Consider the following 25,166-nt stretch of genomic DNA (forward strand, 5'->3'; position numbering starts at 1 on the left):
GTCGGTGTGGCGGGATTCACGCTTTTTTACCCAGGGTGAGGGAGTGACCATGGCTTTCCTACCTAAAGCACTCAGTCATGGAATAGACGGTGTTGGAATGTCGTGTTCTTGGAAGTGGTACTACTTTTTCCGAGAGTTTTCTGTGTTTTCCTTTGTTCGGTGAATAGAATAACCCCATTTCCCCCCATTTTCTTGGCGGAGTTGAATACCTTTAGTTTTATTAGGTTTTTGGAAATCATAAACCAAAAGCTGTAATCAAAGTCATATTTTGAAATGCACCAAGAGGGGACATTTCATATCAACTTTATTGTGTTTTGTATTTTGTATTTTGGCAACGAATGCAAGCCTTTTAACTTTTTTTTTTGTTGTTCATAAATTCCAGTACTGGAAAACCTTATCAACAGTCTAATCTTCATCTATGTCTGGCTCCTTTTAAGTAGATATGAAAACCATGCTTTCTTGCATTCAGGCAGTGAAACATGCATGCCAGTGTATCACATAAAATCACTTGAACCAACTGAAGTTCGAGTGGTTGAAGACAAGCTATCTTCCCAAAGCAACAGTGTATACTTATTAGAGTAAAAAAAAAAGTAGCATCCTCGTTTCTCCCCCTAAAACAACAGTGGCAAACTCTGGACAAACTACAGTTTGACTTTTTTTGCTTAGTAAGTTCATACAGGCCAGTACTTCAACCTCCAAATTACATTACTCTCTCTTATGCATTTACAGCCAACAGACCTGGAAGAAAGACTTTGTCTCGGAGCTAACTCCTGTGCATTTTGAGATCATTCATCATGAAGTATGTAGTACAGGAATGGCTCAGAGTAACTACCTTGCTATTCATAGCTCAAGCAGTTTCTGCAATGGTTCTTCCCAATGCCACGCTCTTAGAGGAACTTTTGGAAAAGTACATGGATGAAGATGGTGAGTGGTGGATCGCCAAGCAGAGAGGGAAAAGGGCTATCACAGACAGTGATATGCAAAGTATCTTGGATCTTCATAATAAATTACGGGGTCAGGTGTATCCACCAGCTTCCAATATGGAATATATGGTAAGGAAAAACTGATAGTGACATGCAGAAAGAAATGTTCTTAGAATAGTTACTGTCACTTTATAGAACAGCATACTTTCAGGCTTAGCTTGTTTGTTTTCTCATTTAAAGCGCTTATTACTTGTCTTTTTTTGTACAGGGGTGGACTGTGAGATAAAAATACCTGTTTGTGGATCAAGTGTCATGTTCTACTGATATTAACCTTTTTAATTGTGGTTTAATGTCTCACAACTCTCCTGAATTTAAATGGCAATTCATCAGTGTAAGGGGCCAGTTTCCAAAATCGCATTACTCGGAATAGTCGATTGTGGCCTAAGAAGTTATCATCTAAGAAGTGTACTGAACTATGAAGGTTCAAAATAACATGAATTCTCTCCCATGCTTCTAGGTTGTATGGAATTCCTGAGCAAAATGAAGCTCCTATAACAAGAAAGTCTTCTATTTAAATTGACATGTGCTGCTAGACTGGAGTCTTTTATGTTCCTATGTTTAACAGATTAATAATGTAATACATAATTTCTGTTTGTGTTTTTCCCTTAAGAAGCCTCTATGTTTGGTTTGTTATTGGTAGACTTAAGTCTCACATGTTTTTGAACTTTGATTTAATGCCATAGTTCAAGGCTAACTGTATCTCTCCTTGCTAATTAGATCAAATCAAATCATTAGAGCTTTTAAGTCATCCAGAGGTCTGACAAGAAAGGGCAACTTTTCTTCTGTATTCTTATTTCTGCAAAAAAGCTCAAATCTTTTTCCTGTGTCCACACTGTATATTATTTATCTGTCCAGGCACCAGAGAAATAGCTTTACTATAGGTTGGGTTGTTTATACCAAATATTACACAGATTTCTTTACACTTTCTATTGTAAGGTTATGACAGAGGATCATATTAACATATTACAAGATGTAAATGTCTTTCCCAGCTTGGAGATCTGATTGAACTGAGCATATGTGTTTCATGGGTTTCTCCATCCTTGCTTAAATCATCAATAAAAGTAGTTTAACTTAAGTTTACCTATATGAGTGTTACTATATTAGACTAAGAGCCATCAGAGAATTAGTTACCACATTCCATCTCCAAACAAAGGGATGATACTACCTGAAACCCCTTAAACCCTTTCAGTTACAACTGTCTGCACATATCCTTAAACTTTGTTTTCTGTCGTGACTTCTTCAGGCCTTGTTGTGGTATAGGTTAGATTTTTGTTCCCAAAAAATCAAGTTGATTTATTTCTGGAAAATTTAGGAAAAAGCTGTCCAGCGTTTTTGTAAGATGAGAACAGGGAAGGTTGTATTGTTTTCCCTTGTTAAAATACTGCAAAACTTTTTCCCAAAATTCTGCGAAAGGGTAGCTTCCATTTGTAGTTATGTGCCTTTTTCCATTCCTAATGCCATTCTACATTTGCTTGTGTAATATATCTTGGAAAGAAGAATTTAGATGTATTCATTGGAGTTAGATTTTTAGCAACTGTATTCTTCAATGATTCTTCCTGCACTGCACACACTTTGTCCTAGATTTTGTGTTAGGTCTACAACTGGAACAAATTTTGTTGTTGTTGTTTTTTCTGTGCTCCCCAATGACCCCTGACCCAGAGAACAAGTAGCATGGAAAAGAGATTATCCAATTATAATGTAGAGGAGATATTCTTATGTCCTGTTACTCAGAACAGGACAGGAGTTTTCAAGAGAGTGGGACTCAATTTTTGACATAATATACAAGAGAATCAGGGGTTGGGATAGGCAAGAGTTTGGGATTTGTGAATGTGAAGGGTCTGTATAAAGGGTCTGGTCAAAGGGATGGATACATATTCAGGGTCAGGGACCCCTGAGAGGCTGAGAGTTTGGGAATCTGGTCAAGGAGATGTTGAGGAATTGGTGGTGTGGAGCATTTGATGAATACATGTGGTTAGGGGAAGAACTGTGACTCTCTGGGCAGAGAAAAATTGGGAGCAAGAGTTTATGGAGGGAGGTTAAGAGCACAGAAATTTGCTAAAAGGCTATTTTAAAAGACTAAGCCTGGGAGTGAGTGGGAAGGGAGATTGTACCTGGAGGAAGCAGGTGGGAGTCAGTTTTGGGAACAAAGAGAGGATGATTTAGGAGACGTTTAGGTCTGCTGCTTGAAAAGAAGGAGAAAATCATGGATTTTCTCCTTGTTTGCACATATATTTTTATGATACAGTTTGTGATTGTGTGATTGTCCACCATCTTTTCTACATGAGGTGTGATAAAGGAATCGGGGCTGTTTTATTGTGCAATAAGAGCAAAATTTGAGTACAAATTGTAAACGAGGTATGGAGCCACAGACTGAACAGCAAAGAACAGGCAAGAAATTATAGTTCATTAAGGAAGAATGATTTGTTATGTACAAAGAGATTCCCTTGGAAAAACTAGTTTCTGGTCATTATCATAGTGTATATAGGCAAGAAATAAATTACAGAGGCAAACTCCGTTCTATCATTTCATAATTTCTGACAGATATTATAGCTGTATAACTTAGTGCTAGTTTTTGTCCATAATTAAAACAAATGCCTCTTTTAACACTTAGTAGTCACTTTATTTTTCTAGTTGCGTATTAATAATAGGATGGACAAATTCCACTTTTCCAGACAAAGAAATAAGCACTCTTAGATCTGGTTTTCCAAGGGTCTGTGACCTTTGGATCAGTTTTGTGAATGACAGAAAATTCAAACACCCAAATACTAAAACTGTACTTGGCTATTTTTTGTAAAATAAAGGATGGGGATAAATGAGGATGTTTAATTAAAAAAAAGTTTCATCAGGTAGACCTATACCGCTAAAAAAAAAAAAAAAAATCCTCGTAATGTAAATGTTATATTACAGAAGAGGGAAAACAGTCCCTCCAAATGTTTGCCTAGTGTTTAGCAAGCTAGATAAGTACAGCTGAAATACTTTTGTCTGCTTTTGGAGTGCTTTATTAGTATAGACATGCTGGCAAAAAATCTGCTATGGGCACAGTCATGTCACACGCCCCTTGTACTAGTAAAACCTTTCCTTGTAAATAGAGCCAGCTGTGCTTGTGGAGGTGAAGTTTTATGTCTTAGTGAATCCAAACAGAGGTGATCAAGGTCCATGTGCCTCACTTATAAAGCTGTCTCTCTAGAATTCTGTCGTATAGTTAAGTTTGAAATCTCCAAGAGTGCTTGGACCTGGAAGAAGGTATGTGGACGCTGCATGCTCTCATTCCACTACGTGTAGCAACTAAGCTAACCTAGGCAGCTCTGGCTGAAAATGTTTCTGTCCCACTCCTGCCACTGGGATGTATGAGTTGATGATGAGATTGATCCAAGTACTTGAAGAATAAGATTTTATTTTTTAAAATTTAATTTTTTTCCCAGTCCGAGTCATGGAATTGGCTCCCCACATGGCTGAATCAAATGAGTACCAGTGCAGATAAAAGAAGGTGGGAATGCTAAGGAGTGGGAGGGATCAAGAACCACACTTTGGATAGGAGCTATTGGTTATATGCCTTATTTGCAAAGTCCAGCCTTACTGTTGAGAGAACTGCAGGGCTAATGCCACATTTTAGTTTAAGTTCTATGGGGGAGAAAAGCTTTTGAGAATAGTTTCTGGCATATAAGATCTTGTTCTATTAAAAAAAAAAAGAAAACAAAAAGGTTAAATTACTGATTTTCTGTACAGCTATACACTTTCCCCTTATGCCTTGAAAAAGAAGAAGGGTACCAGCCTATCACAGTTCAGAGACCGACAGTTACTAGCTGTACTAAGACTCACAGTAGATATGTCTAATGAACAGAATGTTCTCATGGTTGTCTGGCTGAACTTACTGGATGAAAAGTTCATCTTCCCAAGTACTGTGGCTCTGGTGGTGAGCCATAATGGATTCCTAGGGCAAGAGGATAAGAATAGAGCATGTGAAAAGAGAAACTTCTGCAGTGAAACCTCCCAGCTTCCAGCAAACAGCAGCTTAGGGACTCCCTAAATCTGCTGTTGTACTTTTTGTGTCCAATAGTCTTCAATGGAGTTTTCGAATCTGAGTGCTCTTGAGTCCATTCGTATTCTTCGAATCTGTGGCATCAACATAAATTTAATTATGCACTGTGTAAAAAAGTACTTTTTTTTGCTTTAAACCTGTTCTTTTATTTGACACCTTGTTTTTCTTTATTGCAAGGAATAATAATTTCCTCAGTGTCATATCTTTTTCAGCTGAAAAGTCCTACTCCTCTTACTTGAAAACTGTTCTATCTGAAAAGCTATTCTATGTTGTTTTCCTTTTCTATCTGCTATGGTTCTACTTTTTTCCTTTTAAGTCAAAGGGAACAAACAAAACTCTTGACAGTTGTGGTATACTGCAAATTGATATAGTTGTATTTTTTTCTTTTTGTTCTTTTTTTTTTCTTCCTAATAATTTATAGCATTCCTTTGCTTTTTAACTGTGGCTAAACTAGAGCCAACATTTTCACAGAGCTGTTAACAATGGCTCCAAGATCTTTTCAGTGTGCTAATAGGTCATTTACTACACTGCAGTGTATGTATAGTTGGCTGTAATCTCCACTAATGTCCTCATTATTTTGCATGTGTTGACATTAAATGTTATCTACCATTTTGTCTTCCAATCAATTGGTATTATCGAATCTTCTATCTTTCATTTTCCTATATTATTTTTAACTACCTTAAGTAGTTAATACCACATTGCATTCCCTTTCTTGGGCTGTTGTGAAGAACGTTATGTAGCAGAGGACCATGGACACATCTTTCAGGCAATTTAAAAAATGATTTCTTGTTCTTAAATCTGTTTTCTGTCTTTTATCACTTTTTTTTAATCTCATGGTAGCTTAATTTTATTCATTTATTTTTAAATAACTTAGGAACTTTGTGGAAAGCTTAACTACACTTAACCCGTTTCCACATGTTGTTCACACCTTCAAAGTCTACTATATTTGGGAGGGATTCGTATTATCCATATATTTAATATCTTTTTTAACTTGTCCTATGAAAACATCTCATTAGAAGTCAGTTTTTAGTCTGCAAGTTTCTCAGAATCTACTAGAAGCTTTTAAAAATATTAGCACCCATGCACTGTTTTTTGTTACTGTGGTAATAAGGCCATTTTAAGAGAGGTTGTGTACCACACAGTAATTCAGCAGTTTCATAATCAAGTTCTTCCAAAATCTTGACGGATATTGTCTGGTCCTGGCAATTTGATACTGTTAGCATTTTCAGTTCATCCTCATGTTTCTTAAGTCTGATATGGACACTCCAACTCGCCTTCTGTCTCCTTCTCTGTAGAGAAGGATTCTGGCGTGAGAACCTACGTAAGTTCCTCTGTAGGGAACAGCAGTCCAACAAATTCAGTTAATTCCACTGCAATGGCCTTATATGACCTTATGACTGCACTTTAGATCATTCTTTCCTAGACTTTTTCCTTCGATGCTGAGGGAGTTTTTGAATTGTCAACATTATGACTTCAATAGAAAAAAAAAATCTGTCTTGAGATTATGATGAGCAGTTTATTACGAAAATGTATGGGAGATGCATACTGTATGTATGTTTATCCTGCCATGTGCTGTACACTCTTGTTTCCTAGTAAAGAAAGGAGTAAGGAACACTTTCTTTTTGGTGTGCACAAGAATTTAACAGCACTGGAAAAAGAGCAGAGAGGGATGACATTTCCCTGCTGCCCTTCCAAAGCACCCAAACAACATTTATCAGAGCATTGTATAAAATATCATGCTTTCGACATTTCTCATCCTCAGCCATTGAGATCAGCATGGCCTTCACACCATGGGGTACATCTGTATGGAAGAGATATCTGAGCTAGTGCTGAAAACTGAAGCTAACTGCTGCTGGCAGTAGTCAGTCTGACCAGAGCAGTGTGCTGTTGTGGCTCTGCCGCTCTGCGGCCGCCCTGGTGCCCCTGCCTATTCCTCTGCTGTGTTGGAGCTGCCTGTGCCTGCCCAGCCTCCCTTGGCAAAGACCTAGCCTGTAAGATAAAAATGGGAACCATCCTGCTTTGTTATATACTTGTCAATGTATGTAATAATCTCGGAATATATGAGGCAACATGTTCTTTCTGTGGTTAAAACTGTTATTTGGCAGATTGACTTCAGACAACCTTATGCACTCTACTGCCATCAGTCCCACCCTTAAATAAGTATCATACAAGAGACCGTGACCAAATCAGGAAACCAGTACATTGGTTTGTGTTCAGACTGGATTGATGTGGAAGGCCTTATTCTGTTATTCAGTTAGAAAGGGTTTTATTGCATTATTATTAAATTCTTACTAGGTTGTAAAGTGTTAGTAAAACTTGAAAAACTTGTTTTAGGCACCATAACTCTACAACTTCCTAACCTCTTGATCTTTTTTTTGTAAGAATTATTTGTGTATTATGGACTGAATTTGTGAAAACTCTTTTTTTCCCCCTGATAAATTAATTGGCAACATTGCACCTTAATAAATCTGAACGTATTAATGAAAACTGAGATTTTTTTCATGGTTATCATGGTCAATACTTTAAAAATAGTCATTATTATTTGCATAGTGGAAGTTGTTGGTTCCTGTGTATTCCAAACAGTTGTACTCTGCAAAATAAAAGGACCCACCAAGAATAAAATTTACAAAAGCAATTTTGATTAATGAATTTATAATGCATTCTGTTTTTTAAGCTGTTCCTTTAGTTCCTTTAAATCCTTAAATTCCTTGATTTCATACACATTTTCCAAAATAAATAAGTCAAATAGCTCATGTGAGATCCTCATTACATGCATGTGCCCTTGCTGTACTGAAAAATGTTTAGGTTCCCAGCTTGAAAGACAGCAGTGCATTTCAACCTGGTATTTCTTGGCACCTAGCCACACACTGCATTTTGTAGTTACTGTAACTGGAGAGCATCAGTATCCTCCAGGGCAAGGAAGTATTTACTTCTTTAATTATTTTTATTTTTCTTTTGGCCAGATCCTGCCGATAAATGCTAGGGATGTCATTGCAAAGCCTGTGCCTTGCTTCTCTAAAGTTTTATTTTGCAGACCTTGTGAAGAAAATAAAATCTTCTAGAAGTACTTTTAAAAAAGCTCTCATTAGAATAATTTATGTGGTATAGCTGCATGGATCTTAGGGACAATTAGGGATGTGTATCTGGCAGCAGTATTGGATCCATATTTTATTCACAGGGGAAAAAATATAAATATATTTATATTTATTCTTAGGTTGTGTTGGTACAATACCTCTGAAGGTCTTAGTTTGAAAACCTTGATAGTGATGTGTTCTAAGTGCTGATACCATATGATTCCTTTCAAAACCATGACTGACTTGTGACTTCTATGGGGCCTTATATTTTGGGAGGCTTGAAAGTTTGCCTCTCCATTTCAGTAACTTCACGAAGACTTCAGAAGAAGAAAATTAAGAATGATTGTAAATATTTCTCATTTAGATTTTTCTTAACTTTTCCTCAGGCAAGTTCCTGCTGTATTTAAATACAGATCATTGGACTTTGGATCATATGAACCCATTAGTGAACAGAGCTCTTGCATGGATAATAGTAAAGTGTTGTTCATGTCATCACAGTGACTGAATAGCAACTCAAATACATTTTTTGCTCTTTTATAATGCTTTTAGATCCTATGATCTGCATAAGTCTGGATGTAACAGTTTCTCTCTCTCTGTGTGTATCTGTCAGCTCCCAGCTGAGATTTTTTTGTCTGTAGTATACTTAGGAGAATTGAAACAGCATTAGGGAACATAAAGGAAGGCCTTGTAGTAGACTTACACATTTTGGCAAATTTTTCTGTACTGAATAGAAGTACCATGTTAAATTTCCTAGACCTTTCTGACAAAACATCTTCATGTCTCTGTTTAGTGTATCTTGTCCATTTTGCCAAAACTCTTCAGGGATGCTTGGTTAAAAACAATTCCCATTCCTTTTGAGCAGAGAACTTTGGTTTGTGGAATCCCTTAAGTGGCTGGAGAGTGCTTTGGGTGCCAAGAACAGAGCAGCTCTTTTTCACAGTGAATCTGCATGCTTTCCCTCTGGTTTTCCACTTCTCTGCTCCACTTCAAAGTTTGGTAGAAGTGCTTCAGCTCCTTTGCCTGTGCTCAAAGGCTACTGACACTGCATCAAAGAACACAGTGACGTTGACTTACCCTCTTATTCTCTCTGGCAGTTTTAGCAAAGGATTGTGCAATGTGAAGTGGCCAAGGAAGCAAGTGGATAAGTCCACGGTATGACTTTTATTGATGTAATGCCAACAACAACTAAGCAACTCCAAGTAAAGAAACTGAAAGTGGAAAGTAGCAGAAAGGCTCACTGTCTCAAAGTTTAAGTAAGCTTTCCCAAAATAAAATAATTAACAACACAGGACAGGCACTGTTCATCTTTTATTTTTGCTGTCATCCTCCATATCAAAAAGATTATTAAAAATTAATCATTAGTAGCAGAATCAGAGCTGAAGTACAAAATACAAACTGAATACTGAAAGAATCATTGACGTTTATAAAAGTAACTCCATGTAGCCTCTCATCTTCATGATAGCCTGGGAATCTTCTTTAACTTAAGATTTTTTTTAATTGAGAAAAATGTTTTTCTCTTAACATAATTTCATTGAAATGGTGTTATCTATAAATATAGTCCTCAACCTCAGATTTGGCACAAGTAGAGTGCCTATCATAGTTAGAAGTGTGTGATTCATTAAGATGACTATCTTCTGTCCATACAGAGAAAGACAAGTTTTACTTCATTATGAAGGAAGATAACAGTTTCTTAAAATGAATATTTCACTCATTAAAACCAGAATTTTGGCTGCCCAATACATATCACAATATATTTTCCTGAATTCTCTGTTGGATCTCCAAATGGTCAGGAACTCCTTTAATACATTTTCCAACTCTCTTTTTTTAGATTTTATTTAAACATATTTCTAATAGTAGTGCCAAGTCACATATGATCAATGGGTGCTCTCTGGCAGAAGTTCAGTTCACTTGCATCAAATCACAGTGGTCATCTTTTAAAAGCAAACATTCACTGTAACACATATTTGAGATACTGAAACTAATTCCTGTTCAAAGTCCAGGAAATTCTGTAGCATCTCTAAAACCACTGTATGAATGCAATCAGTTACAGCTAGTTTATCGTGGTAATCACGACTAGGATTTGAGGTAAGGACCCGTGCTCTGGTCAATTTGTAACTAGCTATAAATATTTATGAATACTATTTGTAATGAATATGTGTAATTCATACTTTGACAATGGACAAAATGCAGAAATCAAGATCAGCTTTCACAGCTGCTTCTCTTCCATTTGTGTCAGAATATAGAAGTGAATAGATGATTTTTAGTCATGTTCTAATAGAAGGTCTTTATGCACTGCTTTTAAAAAGTAGCAAAGTAGATGTACTGTTTCAGAACACCTTGGAAAGCTGAATATTCCAGCAAGGTTTTTTTAACATGCTTAGAGTACACACAGAATTAAATGTGATTAGTCATGTCTGCTGGTTTCTTTTCCTGGTTTTACTTTTTGAACAAAAATAGCTCAAACACAAGAAACTGTAATAGGGAGATACTTCTAAATATTCGTGCAATTTATTCAGTGCTCAGGAACAATATTTTTGGCCTCATACCACTTTCCTGTTTCCAGGCAAAAGACACAGTTTTCCTGCTTTTTACTCTTTTCCAAAAGAGTAGCTGAAACCTCAAGGTCTATTCAGGGATCTCTGCCCAGTTTAAAGCTCTATAAACTCCAGCCTACCACATGGTAGCATCTAAGGTCCTTATCATTTCATGTCTAGACAGGCAGTAGTCCTCCAATGGAAAATGGATGCCTAACTTTCTTGATAGTGAAAAGCTTAACAATTTTAGCTATCCTCTTTCTTTGCGCTTAAACGATGTATCACTACTAGTTAGTATGGTTGGTTTTGTATTTCCAAGGAGAGTTGTCTGGTGTTTCAGTACTCCTGAGTTTTTGTGCTCACTCTGCTGTATACTGAAAGGGACCCCGGGCTAGTATGGAGGCCACTTTTTTTTCAAACTCAAATGACTGAAGATAAGCATCTGAGTCATGTGCAATTTACTGACTTTTCGTATGTGCTAATTATCAGTAGTTTCTATGGACTTCCTTCAGCAGCCTTGGTACGAATGAAAATGCCTCACCTAAGCATAGCTGAAAGCCAAGACGACAAAAATTGACAATATCTGTTCATCAAGAAGAGATCATGTCAAACCAATCTATTTTACTTTTTTTTTTGTTGACACAGTAATTAACCAGGATAGTGTATCAGAGGAAAGCTGTAGGTGTCATATTTTTGACTCTGGAAAGTTTTTGACACTTTCCACCCCAACATTTTTGCAAGTGAAAATTGACAGAAGCTTCCTGTTAGGTGGCATTAGATTGAAAGTGATGCTGTTGGAGCCCGCCCCTTTTTCATTAAGCACTTAGGTTATGACTTATGTGAGCAAAGAATGCACTTGAAAACTGCAGAATACATTAACATGGGCACAGGTTGGGGTTGTTTTAGGGAACATGATCAAAATTAGAAGAACTTCACAAGTGGAAGTTGTGAATGGCCTGGGATCAACATGATGAAATTTAACTGCAAGGTATGGAATAAGGAAGGAATCAAACATAAAATACAAGGGATAAAAGGTAGAGGTAACACTGCAATAAAAAGGTGAAGGAGTTGCATTGAGTTAAAGAGTAATATGAGGCAGCAGTCTTTGAAAGGAGACTTCTCTGTGTGAAACTGGTGAGACCTTGTCTGAAGTGCAATGTCCAGTTTTGGTCATTTTTTAAGAATGGTCTAGCCATTCTAGAGAGAATGAAAGAGATTAATGGGATTGTTTATAAACATGGAATATGTGATTTATGAAGAAGATTGAAGGAATGAAGCAGCTGCATTTGTTTAATCTGGGAAATAAACAAATGTTGTTACAGGAAAGAGAGTGATTGTTTTTTTCTGACAATAAAACATCAGCTAGCATTGCAGGGCAGAAGGTTTAGGTTGCATTCCAAGGAAATCATCTTTACTCTTACAGTCATAAAACTCCAAAAGAAAATTACATTAAATATTATTCTGAAACTCCTTCTATTAGTTTTAATTTAAAAAATGTGGATAATGCACATATATTTGATTCTGGCTTGGTGGAAGAGGCTAGCTAGACTATAGTCAAGATCAGTCTCTTGAATTAATTTTCAGCTGTACTTTTCTGTCATTTTATGCTGGAGCCATGCAGATGATTTCTAATTCTTAATTGTATTTCTGGCTTATTTGCTCATGGCATTTCTCATTCTATGTTTCCTCTTTCCTTTTTTTCCTTCTCAGTGTCATTAGTCTTAAAGAATACAGTCGATTCTATTAAAAAGTAAATAAATACCCATACTGTACTGTAGTATTTACTTTACTACTCTCTCCCTATGTTTAGAATGTATACAGCAATGAGATATTTATACTATGCCATGGTAAATGTTTACTTTCAGTGGTACCCACTGTACTTACTTTTCCATCTTCACTGAGCTTAAATTTTAGCTCTTTTTTTCTTTCCATGTAGTCCCTTTCCAGATGATGTTTTCTGCCTTCCTATGTATATGAAAATCTCTCCAATTAAAATGTTATCACTGGAATTTTTTGTATTTTACTGGAAGACATTTTTTGGGCTACTGAGCTTGCCAGTTCTGTTGTAATACCAGTTGGTATAATTGGTGGACTCACTCATGCTGGTCTGCCTTGGGTAAGAATGTACTCTTTTGATCTAACACTCTCACAATACAAATGGTGGGATTCATCTCACCAAGCTTTTGATGTCTGTGGTGTAGATGTTTGAATTTGAGCCAGTCTGCTTTATAATTAGTAGAGAAAATGAGAATTTCCAACACACAGTTTATCTCAATTAAAGATGGGTAGCTAAAATTATCTCCCTCTATAGATGTTTATTTGTCTATGTAACTGCAAATGTAATTTAGATAATTAGCTCAGCTGTAGGTATCTGCTTTGAGGCTGTTTAAATTCAGGCGAGGTTAATCCCAGCCCATGTGATTAGTTTGGCTGTTGATGAATTGTAATTTAAGCCATGGTATCTTCACTGAAACATCAGCTCCTCTATAAGCAGAACATTGGTTTCAGTCTACATGGTACCTGAATCCCACGTTGACAGAGGTTAAATACCACCATTTGTAGTCAGGTCTGTAAAATTAAACTGGTGTTAGTTGTGGTTTATTTTAATGCGATAAGTTGGAAGCCGGAAGCATTCAGAAGATCCATATTGGATGCAACATCCCTGCTGCAAAACTTGTAACCTTCTGCCGTAGAAGAAGAGTCGGCAGATGGAGTCTGCCGACTGCTACTACCATTCAGTTTCATCTGCCACCTGGGTTTTAACCTCAGCTAGTCTAGCATATGTGGAACGTGTGAAACACTGATAGTGCCATTGTGTGTGAATGTCTTTGATGTTGCACTAGGTTGTTTTTTTTGCCTTCATCATTGGTGATGAGGGCAATGCCTGTGTTGGCAAGTGTTGCAGTGCAATAGGAGCAGATTTGTAGAGCAAAGGAATTGGTGCTGAGGACCTGACATTCATGCTGTCTGCTGTTTTTATTTTGAAGTAGGTCTAATCTGAATGGACTGAATACCCATGAACAACTGCAAAATGTTAGATGCACTCCTGGACCACAACTCCAGGCATTTTATCTGGAAAGGATCCAGTTTGTACTCCAAGAGTGCTCTGTGATGCACAGTAAGTGGGAGTGATCAGGACTGCCATTTTCGAAAACACATTCCTGATCTAAATTTTAAAAAAGTACGAATCCCCTTTGAGTTCACTCATGGTGGTATTGCAACCCAGTCTAAAAGGTCAACATCATTTCCTAACTGCTGGCTTCATGAAAGGGAATGTTTTAGATAATAGATGTGCATGAATTCTAAGAGATGCAGCGGAAACAGTGTAAATAATCATGATACTTGGATGATATGCAAGTTGTTTTCCAAAGATGAAACAGGAAGACACTAGATAAAGTATAGAACCCTACTGAGACTGTAAGGCTGAAGTATGTAGAGCTAAATGGTTTCTTCTCTTACTGTAAAATAGATGCTTGTGGGGGCTGGAAGTTTAGCCAATGCTCCTGCTGTACATAGTGGCTCAAATACAAGTTTGAAATAGCAGTTTTACTGTGTGGATTTACTGTTTTGGTTAGCAGAAGCATCTGAGCTGTAGACCATGCCATCTTGTCAGTGGTAGAGTGTTCAGAGTAGATGATGAAATCAAATTTAGAGCAGCACTGAGCCTTGAACTAAGGGGTTTTGTGTGTGGATGAATTGTACAGTGGGAGGAACATGCTTCATAGCAGTGGTACCTAACGAGTTAAGGCAGACCATTTCTGTCACACAGGAGGATACAAAAGTAAAAGGGAAGTGGTTATGCTGGTAATTTTCTACAGAGAAAGATGTGTCCTCTTGGATGGCTAAGAAGTTGGATTCCAGCACCTGGATCTTCTCTTCTGAATGTACATGTTTCATTAGATGAAAAAAATCGTTTGTCATAGAGAGGGGTATTACTTGAGAACTTAGTCATGTCTGCGTGACCTTGGGTTTTTAGGAAGAGTACATTTGGCAAGGTTAAAAGCTAAGAGAATATCTTGATTAAGTACTGGATAACACTTGTTTGAGGAAGTCTGCCTTGCAGGATGTTGGTCTTGAATATCATTAAACTCAGCATTTCTTATGACTGTTTTGTTCGGTTTTGGTCCTCTCCTGAAATCAGAAATTTTTATATCAAAAACTGAAGCACAATGAACATCTCTAAAATTATTGTCAGAATCACTACCCTACCTACCAGCAATGTCTGTCAAATATTTCGGTTTTTCATTTTATTCAACAGAGCACAGACATACTCTTGTGAATGCCACAAAAAAATCATTAGAGTAATAAAAACATGATTTGTTTTTGTAGAGGAAGGCCTCAATGAATGAATCTGTCCACCACTTGGAACTAGACCAGTAGGCAATAGTAGAGGAGGGATTAACATCATCTTTTGCCTTCATAGGAACCTAGATGTCTAAAGTGGCTTCTTGTTGCAATCTTCAGGAATATGTGTGTACTCAATGCTCCAAACAATAGCTGTCAGCATAAAAGTACCCAAACGTCTTTGTCTGTTAGCACCATTTAATGTACCAGAGTCTAAATTAGTTGTACGAATCAGAAGAAATGTATACCTGTATGCTCACAGAGCAAATGTAGACCTGTGGTGATACCATCATCTGTAGCTGAATTAAAACAGGTGGGTTTTTTTTTTTAATAATATAGTCTATTATAGTCTATCCTTAAAGCAGATGTGGAAAAAAATCTAAGAAAAATTTCAAAGAGATGAAGCATCAGATACAGACTGGAATATAAGAAATCAATGTCTTTCTAGTTAAAGCCAGGTCTATACCAAAACCAGTACACGACTTTTAAAAGCCATGTACATGACTTGTAGAAGTTGATAAAGTGAAAGTCTGCAGTACTGCAGTTGTAAAGAAGTGAATTTGTTAGATACAAGTAGTTATTTGTGGAAGCTGAAATTAGGAAGGATTCAACGCCAAAGTACAATATAGAAAAGAGGTAAGATAATGGAATCAAGATTTCACAAACTGAAATTTCACATTTCATATTTTCAACTCATTATTTCCTGGAGTTTTGGTGCACAATTATTTATGTATACAGAAGGTTAGAAAGCACTGAACCAAAGGCCATCTTGAAAATTTTACTCTGGGAAAAGGTAGTTTGTGATCCAGAAAGCTGTATTTGTCATGATAACACTGTGTTCAATAGTATCATCAGGGAAGAAACTATGGCACTGAAGAGACTGTGGAGCACAAAATGGTACCATTTTCTTAGACTTGAGTATGTATTGAGTTGCACTTGTCTTACTCTCTTATGCCCGAAGTAGAAGAGTACAATGTACATTTCTGAAGCCAGGTGCAGATGTGAACTTGATGTACATGAGATGGAGGGAAGGAGAGGTACATAACTTAGTAGCTACAACCACTTTGATGTCGTGACTAGTGACGAATGAGAGGGCAAAACACCTCTTTAATTTCTCCGGATCTCTGCAGTAGCCCTGTGTCTTGCTTGCCATTGCTAGGCAACGTCTTTCGGTGTTTATAGTTAGCATCACTGAGTGATCTTCTCTTGGAAGTAAGAAATGCAAGAAGAATTTGGAAAGTAGAAGGACATTTTTCAATTTAAGACACACTAGCAACTCCTTTTACATTTGTTGCTACTCTAACAGAGTTCTGTGAAACAAAAGGAATAGCTTCAAGTAGATTTGTGTTGCTGAGCAGTTGGTCATATGTTCAATGTCTACCTGTCTCTATCTCAATGTAGAAGGCCAACCTTGATGATGATCCCTAATCCAAAAGGTAGACCACATGTAGTTTTCCGACAATGTGCGCAATACTTTTTCTTGATAAACAGATTGAATTACCTTGCATGTAGTACCAAACAATTGCCGGCCAAAATGCTTGTCAGACCTCGGAATCAGCTGCCTAGTTGCGCTTCCATCTTCTTGTGCTCCCATCAGTACCCTGTATTTACCAAAGAAATCTGATTGATTGTGCAAATTCATTGAAACCTGGTCATGTCAGAGCATGAATAAGGGAACTAGCAGATAAGGAATCATGCAAGCAAGAGGATCCTGGCGTATAGCTATGCAGTGGTTTCTTTAAAACTTTTTCTGTTCCAATTGTTTCCAAGAGTTAAGTTGTTTTAGAAGTGTTCTTAGTATAAATCTGTAAAATACCAGCTGATGATGAATGTTGTGGAAGAACTTTTTGAATTAAGTTTAAAGCATCAGAACTACATCAGCTCGGTATATATTTCAGTAGCCAGAATTTAATATCACTAATGACATTGTGGTTAAAGCATGATAAATGCCTACTTCTGGTAGAATGTAAAATACCTATGTTGCTGTGACTCATCATATTCTCCCATTTTCATTATGGCTTTTTTTGAAAATGCCAAGCACCTTGGCATTTTAAAAATTCACTAATTAGTGCTATATTTGTTCCAGGTTCTTCATTGTGTAACTTGGCCTGAATGGACCTTTCTGTGTTTTTGGAAACCTTTCCTTACACATTTGCTTTCCTGCCTTTATCTTTTTTCTTCACTGCTTTAAGGAGGAAGGGAACACTAGGAGAACAAAAGCCTTTTGAATTTTATGAAACATAAAAACCTATGTGTATATCTTTGTATATGGAGATGTTTTCATTGTTTGAAGCCAAAAGCTTGCCATCATGTAATTGAAACAAGGTACTGCTAGTAAGAGCACAAGAATAAAACTCCTGTTCCAGTAAGGAGGTAGGTTTTATATACTTACACAGTTTATTTTATGTGTTTGTTTCATTAGCCTGTTATTTGAGCAAACACAGAACAAATATGATAAAATGTGTTATATTTAGAGCTAATCTGGCTGGATTGGTCTGAAAATACTGTAAAATTAACAGTTTTCTAGTCCTCAGAGTTAACATGCTCAGTTTTTGTTCATGTAACATCAATCAAAATAATTAATTTAGGAAGGATATTTGGATCTCCTATTTTAGCTACTGGAAGAGAAGGACAAAACTGAAGGTGGCCTCACTGATGTAAAGCAGCTTCTTCCTGTTCTTGATCCAGTCTCTCAAGCAATGATTAGGCATGTTGGCAAAGCAATACAAAACCTTTTGAATTGTTTAAGTTCCAACTACATGTAATTGTAGAAATTACCTTTAAAAATACCTTTAAGCTAATTTCCTTTGTATTAGCTGTGATATGGGATTCCAGTCTGTCAGATTTCCTTTACAAGTTTTTGTTTTGAGAAATTTCATAACTGTTCGTAATGTTATTAACACCTGTGTAAAATTTTTGCATCACCGGCATAGTCAGATATAAATTTAAGATAAAGTCTTCTCAAGAATTGCATCAGAAATTAGGGTATCAGTTTCCCCTTTTTTATTACAAATCATTAGAGTGATCCTGGAGATTGAGAAAAAACTTTTTCACTTCTACATTGTGATTTGGAGTTGTATTGTATTGGAAACAATTGTGTTGTCTTGGTAGGGCTTGGAGGTCCAAGTAACTGTGACTTCTAATCTCTTCTACCTTTTCTACTGACTTTATGAGGTTATTGGTGGTTTATCCCCTTTTAATTTTCTTTTGAAAGTCTCTGGCAATCAAGAAAGTGACTCGGATCTCTAGGAAGTTCTTTGGAACTGGGACATTGGATCATCTCTTCCAGAATATTTCATAGATTTGATGCAACTTAGGAGAGGTTTTATTTTAATTCTAACTTCTGTTACAGACGTTTCAGGAAGCAGTGGCTTTGATAAGAAAATGAGACAGTTGGATGATGAATACTGCAATTAAAGAGGTTGTTTCCTATACATGATTTACAATTCACAGATTTTTTACATCTGAAAAAGTAATGGTTTTGAGATTTACTCCATCACACCCCAAACCAGTATTTAAATAATTAAAATGAAGAATAAATTAAGCTATATCTTGGTAATTTACTTGGTGTACCTCCATACTGTGAACTGCAATTTGGCACAGAGATACCTGAAGTAGTTTTGAAATAACTGGCTCCATTAACAATAGTCATTGTATATTTGAACACATTAGAACTCAAACATAGTCTTAATGAAGAATCAGCATTGCTAAGTTTTACTGTAGGTCAATATTTCTTCATGACCTCCTTCTCTTCCAAAAAAACCCTGAATCAAACTAAACATTGGCTGGCAGGATAATAGGCAGTGTTTTCTGACAATAAATTATGTAAATTATGCTAGCTATATGTGCTCAACATACATGCTAGGTAGCTTTTTATATGGCTTTAGTATGATTATTTTTATCATTAAACTTTTTATTCACTACTTTTAATCAATGTTTTAGTGATTAAACTTAAATAAAAATTAATGAGTGTATGAAATTTACGCTGTGAAATTTTATGGCATATTTTTGATAAAAGATATACCTATCTTTTTATGCTTGCATTTGAATTCTGATTTACAAGACGGTTCTCATGAGACAGTATCACATATATATGGTGCAGGAATACCAATTATTCAAGTTTTAAAAATAATGTTTTTTCTCCAGTGTTATGAAGATTAGATTGTTGAAGCTTTTTTTTAGAGAACAGTTGATAACTGAATAAATGATACAAAGATATTTTTATATAAAAATTTACTATGCTAATTAAAACAATGTATCTTATTAGGCTAAATAATTACTTTCTTAGTACATTTTAAACATTTCCAATTTCTTTGACACACTAATAAATGACAATTGTCTAGCTTGTTAATGCTAGTTAGAATACTTTTAAATTTTTGATTAAAGAAAGGAAATTTGAAAAATTTAAATTGAAACAAAATTTTTTTTTATCCTCTAATTATTTGTTTTCAGTGAACAATGACTAAAATTTTAATTAGCTCAGTTCTAACTTTCCTATTACTTCATTCCCTTCCATCCCTCTCATATGTCACGAACTGATGACTCTGTGGAGTTTCTGTCATTAGACCTGTCATTATGATTGACAAGGAAGGGCAATGACCAAGGAAGGCTGATGTTATCACTGTCTTGGAGGACTCCAGAGCAGAATCATAAATGAAGCTGCTTCAAGGAAGGTGCACTATGATGAGGCTCACTTCACCATAAACAGTATTAAATAAAAACCCTGGAAAGCACCAATGGGACAGATTTAAACTCTGACATAAAAAGAAATAGGGTGATTCCTTCACGATGAGCCTTAAGCTATGACCTCTTGCCCTTAATTAATTGTGCAGATTCCTGTATGAGATAACCTCACACACACAAACCTATTCTCGGGGAGAGTGGAGTTGGCTCTCTAACTCATACACCAACCTTTTCTGAGTCAGGAATGACTGTGCAATGATATCCAACCACCCTAAGCTCCTCATTGTCTCCTGCACTATGCTTCCTGCAAAGAGCTTCCCTGCATCCCGTCAGCCGTGAAGATTATTTCTCTGATGCAGCCTAGAAGTCTGCCTATCTCTGGCTGGGCAAGCAGCAGGGAGTGAAGACAATATTTTGGATGAAGGCAGAGAAACAATTGAAAAAAGAACTCTTTTGAAGACAGTATCCAATCTCAACAATACATTGTAGTGTGGGTGTTCATCTGTCAGGAGGATTAATGATGAATTTCAGTTTTTCATCAAAAGGCTATTCTTGCAGAATTCTGGATGGCTCTGTCTTGCATAGCGATCATCAGTCTTTAAAAGAAGTTTTTGTTAAAGATAACTACTTCACAAGCTTGCGGATTCAAGCAGCTACTATTGACTACCTGACTCTGATCTTCCAAAAAATAATTTCAGTTAAAATAGCTGCATAAAATATTTTGAAACTTGCATGGACAAAAATAACCTACAAAACCAGTACGATTCCTTTAACCGTGACTGCTGTTTTCAGAGTTGAAAATGCAGAGGGATGCTTTACAAGAGAACGTATTGTGGCATTTGTTTTAAAATGTGACAGTCTCGTGATTCCATTGTAGAATGATGAAGCAATTGTACTACAATTCATAAGAAAAGAATATGCGTGTGGAAGAAGTGTGTTAATCTTTATGTTTTTTACAACAAGTAGAATAGGAAGAACTATTTATGATGCTGTGACAAGGAAAGGGAAGAGGAAAAGATTTATCAAATTCTCATATAAAACTTCCTTAATTAAGATTAGAGTATTTTCGTATGGAGCTTAAAGGATGTTATAGCTTATGACATTGAAATACAGGTCCAGTAGGGTAAACAGAAATTTCCTACTGTTTCCTAAAGTCAGTGGGTCTTGCATCCATATGTGGGTTAAAGGCTTTGTCCTCTCATTATTATACTGTTAAAGTAATTCTTTCAAAATAAATGTTGCATTTTGGGAGTCAAAATGTACCTTGCAAATTTCTTATTTGCTGATAATAATAACAGACAAAATGGAATTCAATGCATTAGAGATTGCTGAAGAAGAGAACCAAGAACAGATATTCTAGGATTAAAGTGGGTGATATTAAAGTTTTTATGTAATCATGATCTTGCATAACCAAGGACATCTTTGTTTTTAATGAGTACTCTGACTGATAAGGTGAAAACTGCTTGTCAAAATCAATAGAAAAATAAATTCTAGCACATGGAATTTGTCTGTTATATTTCTGTGTTCTTTGGCTGTGTTAAGGGTTTTTTTTACCTTTAATCTGTGCTAAAAATTTGTAGACACGCTCTCCAGTGTCGGCATGGGAATTTCGGTTTGGATATACTGAATTATTGTTATTTAGATAACACAGTCTCACTCTAAGAAACTTAGACTGAACTTATGGTGAAATAATTGAGCGTCTATCAAGAAATGTGTTTCCGTCCTGCAAATATTCCTGTTTCCTAACCTGAGCATTGGTATCAGAGTCAGATATCTGGAAACTACTTCTGCAACTGTCATGAAATTTAAAAAGTCAAGCAATGGTATGCATACTTTGCACAAGAGGGACCACTTTGAGCAAAGCCCAGCTTAATGCAGTAAAAGCTATGCATACACAGTATGGTATAATTTCTTTCAAGAAGAGTAGGTGTTCGTATGCTTTTGAAAGAAACAAACTTGTATTTGCCTTTCAGCTACAAGCCTATACTTCCATGTCCCTTAAAGAATAAAAAATAAGGATAAACAATTGTGATAAGCAATAATTCATAACCTTTATTGTTAACTTGTCCTAAGCATGACTCTTAATAACATGAATGCCTCCTTTTTTGCCAACCTATCCATAAAACCAATGAATGAGAACCTTACTCTATTTTTCATATTTTGTTTGCACTGTGTATTATTTCAACAAAAGCTGATTATAGAAAAGGGAGAGAAAAGCACTTTCATTTCAGATAAACTATTGCTTTAGAGGAAATAAAGTCTTATGTTGAAAATGTGTTGGATAATACCCTTTTGGCTAAGAAAAGTGCTTATTATTAAAAAGAAATCTCACAAGACAGAAAATGCACTTAATTTAGCTTGGAAAGTTGAACTAAGCCTTTCAGTTTCATATTTGTCTTTTATTCACTGCAGCATGGCTGCACATGCTTTTAAAGAGAATGCTGTACAGGGATTAAAACTTTTTCTTGGTGAAAACATGTTTTTTTTTTCTTATGTAACACAAATAGAGTCATCAAGTCTTGCTTTTGTTTGTTTTTTTTTTAATAAGAGATAACCACTAAGTATTTCTAAGAAGATGTCCCTTTCTTGTCTTTCAAATTTCAGACATGGGACACAGAACTGGAGAGATCTGCAGAGTCATGGGCTGAAACGTGTCTCTGGGAGCATGGGCCTGCAAGCCTTCTTCCATCAATTGGGCAGAATTTGGGGGCACACTGGGGAAGGTAGTTTAAGATACTGTTTTATACTAGTTTTTTTTAAATCTAACTAAATTTGCTTAAAAGTAGAATGACAGAAGCTACAACTTTTGAATGACCTAATAGACTGCTACTGGCTTTCATAGGTACAGACCTCCAACATTTCATGTCCAAGCATGGTATGATGAAGTGAGAGATTTCACGTATCCCCATCCTCATGAATGCAACCCATATTGCCCTTACAAATGCTCTGGTCCTGTTTGTACACATTACACACAGGTATGTAGGTGGGTTTGGCTTTTGTCAGCTATGGAAAAGAGCAGTCAAGAACTCCAGTTAGTTTGCTGTGTGACATGTAGAACGTATTAATCTTGCAGTATATAATATAGCACTAAAGCACGGAAGGGACTTGTTATTAGACTCCATAGTTACAAGCATTGGGTATTGGTGACGTAGAGTAGGATTGTCATACAAATCTTTAGAATTCATACTCATAAATATCACTTCCTTAACAGGATTAAGGAAAAAGCTCACAAAACCCAGTACTGAGTGCACTCAGTGCATTTTGCATAATCTAGTCTCTGTGCTGGTATGCTGCTAGTCCTTTCCGTAATATGCTGAAGAAAGAGCACATTTAAAACAAAAAATAGTTTTCTTAGGTGAATTCCTCAGATCAAACAACAGTATTTAACACGTTGCTTTAACTTCAGCAAAATTTTGAAATTGCATAAGAACTAATTTATTCAGTACTCCTGAAATCTGTGTATCTATCTTGAATTTTTCCAGAGGAAAACCAGTCATGTTTTCAGTGAAAGAGAAATATGTGATCCTCAGATTATACTAAAATCCATGTATTCAATATAATACTAGAAACCCACACAATTACTAATTTTAAAATATTTATTTTGTTTGTTTACTAGCACAATTTACAATTGTGTCTAATTGTAAAACAGAATTAACTCCATATTTTTATTTACCATTTCTGTAAAAATCCCTGTAATTACACTTACCCATTACACGCGAGCTCTACAATGCATATATTTAGTTCTTTGTGGTACTAATTCTTCAGAGTACCTATCTCTTTCAACTCCTAAATCATTTTGGAACTACACACTTGGCTTATCTTGAATTAATACAAGTTTAGCACCTGTTATACTTATCTAATTTGAATGTTTCATATTTATCTAATTTGAATGTTCAAGCCTTTGTCATTCAGATTATTTTGAGAACTGCAATGAAAATGGTTTCAACAGATGAATAAAGGAGCGTAGCCAGCTTAGATTGCAATGACATGAAAGCATATTAATTTAAAATCCATGACTTGAGTCTTTTCAGTGTATGAGGTTTTTTGTGAATAATTTTATCAATTATGTTACCTCCTTTCACTGCTGACAAATACCTATTCTCTCAATCTTACCAATCTAAACCCCTCTGGGTCCTTAGGTAGTTCTGAGAACTTCAGGGCACAGGAACCTGACTTCTTCTAACTCATGATTATTGACTAATTATAATTCCGAAAATCAGTTCTTCAGATTATGTGCTGTAAATATTTTGCTAAACTTTCAAATAACAGCTTAGGCCATTTATATAAAATGAGAGCCATCTCTTTTGTATCAAGGCAAAGCTTTTCCTTCTAACAAGGGTATAACTGAATGGCCCTTTGACAGTTGCAATTAGGTCACTTCATATAGTATCACTTTTGTGATTTGAGTTTTATACATTGAAGTTTGGAGACAGTTTTGATTTTTTGTTAATCAGCTTTGGTTTTCACATGCCCTTCTCTTCCTTTTCCATAGGTTGTTTGGGCTACTAGTAGCAGAATCGGTTGTGCAATTAATTTGTGTCATAACATGAACATCTGGGGACAGATTTGGCCAAAAGCAGTCTATCTTGTATGCAATTATTCTCCTAAGTAAGTAAGCTGACACACAATAATATCTTGAGTGGGCAAGATACTTTATAATAATCCAGAAAATAATCTGAAAGGAAATCAGTCTGCGTTTTCTATTTTTTGTGCTATTACAAAGTTGATCATTTTGTTTCCAAGGCAGCCTGTGGCTGCACAAATACTCTTGTGATTTTCTAGAGCTTTGGTTTTCTGGCCTGTGTTTTAGCATACATCCGAGATCTTTGTTGTAATGTAATATTTGTCTGAAAAATAAATGTGACTTTAAGGAATGTGTGATGTGAAGCCCATGGTTAGGATCGAATTCTATAGAATGTTCCATTTAGGAGAGTGGAACCTGTTCTCATGTAATTCAGGAATTTAGTCTTACGGTGCTATGCCAACATAAAAAGATCTTACAGCCACTTATGTCCGTACTTCAGTTTTTTCTTCATGAACTTTTCAATTACTTCCTGTGCATTTGGTATATCAAAACAATGCGATGGTCTAAGTGTTTGCTGTTTTTCATAATTTATTTGTCCACATATTAAATGCTGCTTAATGTTAAAATGTTCATTTATTAAGGCATGTTTTGCTAATTTTTTTTTTTTTTTTGATGTAAAGGGGTAACTGGTGGGGTCATGCTCCTTATAAACCTGGCCGCCCTTGTTCCGCATGCCCCCCTAGTTTTGGAGGAGGTTGCAGAGAAAATCTTTGTTACAGAGGTATGCACTATTTCAGCAGTACAGCTATAAGTGAGCAGAGAAATTGCTTTGTTTCCTCATTATGCTTTAACATAGTGGAGTAGAACACAGTATGCATGTGCCCAAAGACCTAGTAGAAGCCTACTTTACTATGATGAATGAGGTCATGTGCTTATGATGCATGAGTCCGAGCCTCACTAGAGGGAGTGGAGTGTACTGAACTC

The 25,166-nt window shown here is 36.1% G+C and overlaps 1 protein-coding gene across 1 annotated transcript in view; it reads left to right on the forward strand.

The window, feature by feature from the left end:
* Nucleotides 1–728: 728 nt before the first annotated feature.
* CRISPLD1 (cysteine-rich secretory protein LCCL domain containing 1) overlaps nt 729–25,166 on the forward strand; it is a 43,193-nt gene continuing 18,755 nt past the window's right edge. Inside the window, exons 1-5 of the mRNA XM_010293936.1 lie at nt 729–1,052; nt 22,262–22,380; nt 22,500–22,632; nt 24,150–24,265; nt 24,863–24,963. Coding sequence (XP_010292238.1) covers nt 795–1,052; nt 22,262–22,380; nt 22,500–22,632; nt 24,150–24,265; nt 24,863–24,963 — 727 coding nt within the window. The 5' untranslated portion in view covers nt 729–794. The remainder of the gene's footprint in view (nt 1,053–22,261; nt 22,381–22,499; nt 22,633–24,149; nt 24,266–24,862; nt 24,964–25,166) is intronic.

Source organism: Phaethon lepturus, unplaced genomic scaffold, assembly GCF_000687285.1.
Source record: "Phaethon lepturus isolate BGI_N335 unplaced genomic scaffold, ASM68728v1 scaffold11139, whole genome shotgun sequence".
Classification (NCBI taxonomy): Eukaryota; Metazoa; Chordata; class Aves; order Phaethontiformes; family Phaethontidae; genus Phaethon; species Phaethon lepturus.